This window comes from Primulina huaijiensis, chromosome 14, assembly GCF_012295235.1.
Source record: "Primulina huaijiensis isolate GDHJ02 chromosome 14, ASM1229523v2, whole genome shotgun sequence".
Classification (NCBI taxonomy): Eukaryota; Viridiplantae; Streptophyta; class Magnoliopsida; order Lamiales; family Gesneriaceae; genus Primulina; species Primulina huaijiensis.
Window position 1 is genome coordinate 5,629,351 of NC_133319.1, and position 3,461 is coordinate 5,632,811.

General features: G+C 44.4%; 1 protein-coding gene across 1 annotated transcript; it reads right to left on the reverse strand.

Annotated features, from left to right (window-relative positions):
* Positions 1–359: 359 nt before the first annotated feature.
* Positions 360–1,381, reverse strand: LOC140957217 (uncharacterized). Its single transcript, XM_073414352.1, has 2 exons — positions 1,102–1,381; positions 360–898 (listed from the first exon to the last, which is right to left on the reverse strand). The coding sequence occupies exons 1-2, from the start codon at positions 1,379–1,381 to the stop codon at positions 360–362; spliced, it is 819 nt and encodes a 272-aa protein (XP_073270453.1).
* Between the last annotated feature and the right edge of the window lie 2,080 nt (positions 1,382–3,461).

The following is a 3,461-nucleotide window of genomic DNA, read 5'->3' on the forward strand; positions in this document are numbered from 1 at the left end:
GGCTCCTGAACTGAGATAGGATGAAAAACCTTATAAACTTGGCGTAACCAAGATGAGGTGAGCTCTGAAGCTCCTGAATTGAGATAGGGTGAAAACCCTTATAAGCTTGGCGTAACCAAGATGAGGTGAGATATGAAGTTCCCGAAATGAGATAGGATGAAAACCCTTATAACTTGGCGTAGCCAAGATGAGGTGAACTCTGAAGCTCCTGAATTGAGGTGGGTGGAAAACCCTTGTCTTCAATAATCTCTTATAAAAATATGTAATTTTATTAATATAACTGAATATAGTATCAAAACATGATGTCCTTACAACAAAGGTAACTGACAGAATAAAGGAAACTAAAGCTATAACAATATCTAAGCATAATATTTACGGAGGTGATAAGCATTCCATGGCCTCTTCAACTTCTTCCCTAACAGGTCTTCAAAATAATATGCACCTGAACTCAGCTTCTCCACCACCTTGAACGGTCCTTCCCATCTTGGATCCAGCTTTCCAACATCCACATCCTGAATCTTTTTCCAAACAAGGTCTCCAACTTGAAAGCTCCTCTGAATGACCTTTCTATTGTAGGACCGGGCTTTGTGTCTTTTGTAAGCTTCCATTCTTATGGCTGCGGCTTCCCTCTTTTCTTCCAAGAAATCTAAGTCTGCTGTCCGCCTCTCATCATTTTGATCATCATAGAACATTACTCGGGAGGTCTTTTCGTCGATCTCTGCGAGAAGGACTGCTTTATTTCCATAAACCAGGCTGAAAGGTGTCTCCCCAGTGCCAATCTTCGGAGTAGTCATGTATGACCAGAGCATGCTGGGGAGTTCCTCCACCCAATTACCCTTTGCGTTCCCAAGTCTGGTTTTAAGACTTTGTACTAAGGACCTGTTGGTGACCTCCAAACCTACAGACAATGTTAAATATCAACTTACTCGGGACCCCAAACTTGCAGACAATGTTCTTCCAGAGAAATTTGAGGACTTCATTTTATGGGAAAAGGTCCAACAATATCGATTCTCCATTGGTCAAACGATCAGGCTGCCACAATAGTCTTCCTTAGTGCTGCTGGTTGATGTTGGAGCTTAGCATGACGTTGGCAATTGTTACATGAAATGACGATAGTTAGGGCGTCTTTCTGCATAGTTGGCCAGAAATACCCGGCTAGGAGTATCTTCCATGCCAAGAAATAAGATCCCAATTGATTTCTGCAACAGCCTTCGTGAATTTCCCTTAGCACGTAGTTTGATTGCTTGGGACCCAAGCACTTGAGAAGAGGTCGAGAGAGTGACCTCTTGTAGAAAACCCCATTAATAAGTATAAATCGAAGGCTTCTTTGCTTCAGCCTGTATGTCTTTCTTGAATCTTTGGAGAGCTCTTCCTTTTTCATGCATCTTAATAACTCGGCGCACCAGTCATTGTCTTCGAGTGCGGGGGGTGAGGAGTTCGAGTGAGGAATTAATTCCACTTGGACTACCACATCTCTTGATTTCCAATTGTGAAGTGAGCTTGCCATTTTAGCAAAGGTGTCGGCTCCCTCGTTCTCCTCTCTGGGGATCTGCTTAAACACAAGTTCTGTAAAGATTTCTTTGGCGCCTCAACCACCTTCATGTATTCCATTAATCGTTCATTTTTAATATCATAAGACCCATTCATTTGATTGGCCACTAACTGAGAATCAGAGAAGATGTGAACTCGAGCTGCTTAGACCTGCCGCGCCGCCCTTAGACTTGCTAAAACTGCTTCATATTCTGCCTCATTGTTAGATGCCCTGAAGTCTAGCCTTACAGCCAACTTTACTTCATCCACCTTTGGAGAGATTAATAACACTCCAACTACGCTGCCCTCATTGGTGGACGAGCCATCCACATACACCTTCCAAAGATCTTCTACCTCGACGTGTAGAGTCTCAACAAGGAAATCGACCAAGGCCTGCTCTTTGAATGTGGTCCTAAGTCTATATTGAATGTCATACTCTCCCAGTTCAGTGGTCCACTTAACCAACCTTCCCGAGATGTCAGCATGAGTCATTATCTTCTCCAGAGGGCTGTTAGTGAGGACCATAATGGGGTGAGATAGAAAGTATGGTCTTAGCCTTCGAGCCGTGGTGACCAAAGCTGGGGCAAGTTTCTCCACCGCTGTATATCTGAGCTCAGTTCATTTTAGTCCATGGGAGATGTAATACAAGGGATTCTGTTCAGTGCCTTTTTGTCTGATCAGGACCGAGCTCACACTGCTTTGGTGGCTGAAAGATAAACATATAATTGCTCTCCTGCAGATGGCTTTGCTAATATGGGGAGCTCGGCCAAATACTTATTCAGGTCGTCGAATGCCTTTACGCATTCTTCATCCCACTCAAACTTCTTATTTTTTCTAAGAACGAGGAAGAAAGGCAGACTTCGGTGCGCTGCTCTTGAAATGAATCGTGATAAAGCTTCTATTCTTCCGGCAAGCTTTTGGACCTCTTGGAGATTCCCAGGAGGTGACATAGATTGGATGACCTTTACTTTCTCGGGGTTGGCCTCAATTCCCATTTCTGTTACCATATATCTCAAAAACTTTCTGCTCCTGACTCCGAATATGCATTTTTGTGGGTTCAGCTTTAAACCATAAGATCTTAGAGTGGCATAGGTCTCATGGAGGTCGGCTATGAGGTCAGTTGAACTCTTGGACTTCACCAAAATATCATCCACGCAGACCTCCACATTCCTTCCCACTTGAGTTGAGAAAATCCTATCCATGAGCCTTTGATAAGTAACTCCTGCATTTTTTAATCCGAAAGACATTACCACATAACAGAATGTCCCCTCGATAGATCTAGATTCTCAGAATCTAGGACGAGATTAGATTAAATCTTCGCGAGATTTACTTCGCTGGGCTTTATTTCTGTGGGCTACCCGTTAATGTCTGAGTGGGAGCTCTCCTAGGCAGGAGTCCTTCTACAGTCTGGACCATGTGGGAGCTCGGCCGAGACATTTCCAATCAGCGAGATACCATCATCTGGGAGGTTGGCTCAGGACATGCTGTGAAGTCGGCATAGGAAGTCAGCCACCACTTTCTGTGTCACGTTTACGGGCGTCTCGGCCGACCTCCCGCATGCTCTCCTACCAACTTCGCGTTTGAGAGGACCTCATGTCGGGGCTATATCATGAAGACGACCTCCCAGGACTTTCTGAATACTGGGCCCCTACCTTTCTGAGCTACCGAGAGTGGGCCGGACCCATCTCTGGTCCAGGGGTATCATAAACCATTGGAGAGCTATAAGATAAATGATTTTTTGCAATGCGACATCAACGACGTGCATTTAAAACACGCGACGAATATTGCTTTTTATGGCGTGCGTTTATAAGCGCGCATGTTAATATTGTTGCACCTTACAGAAACAACGGCGTGCATTGAAAACGATAGAACTTGGATGTATAGTAAGTTGGAGAATAAGTTCTTAACCCAGGAGTATTGTACCGGTGTAG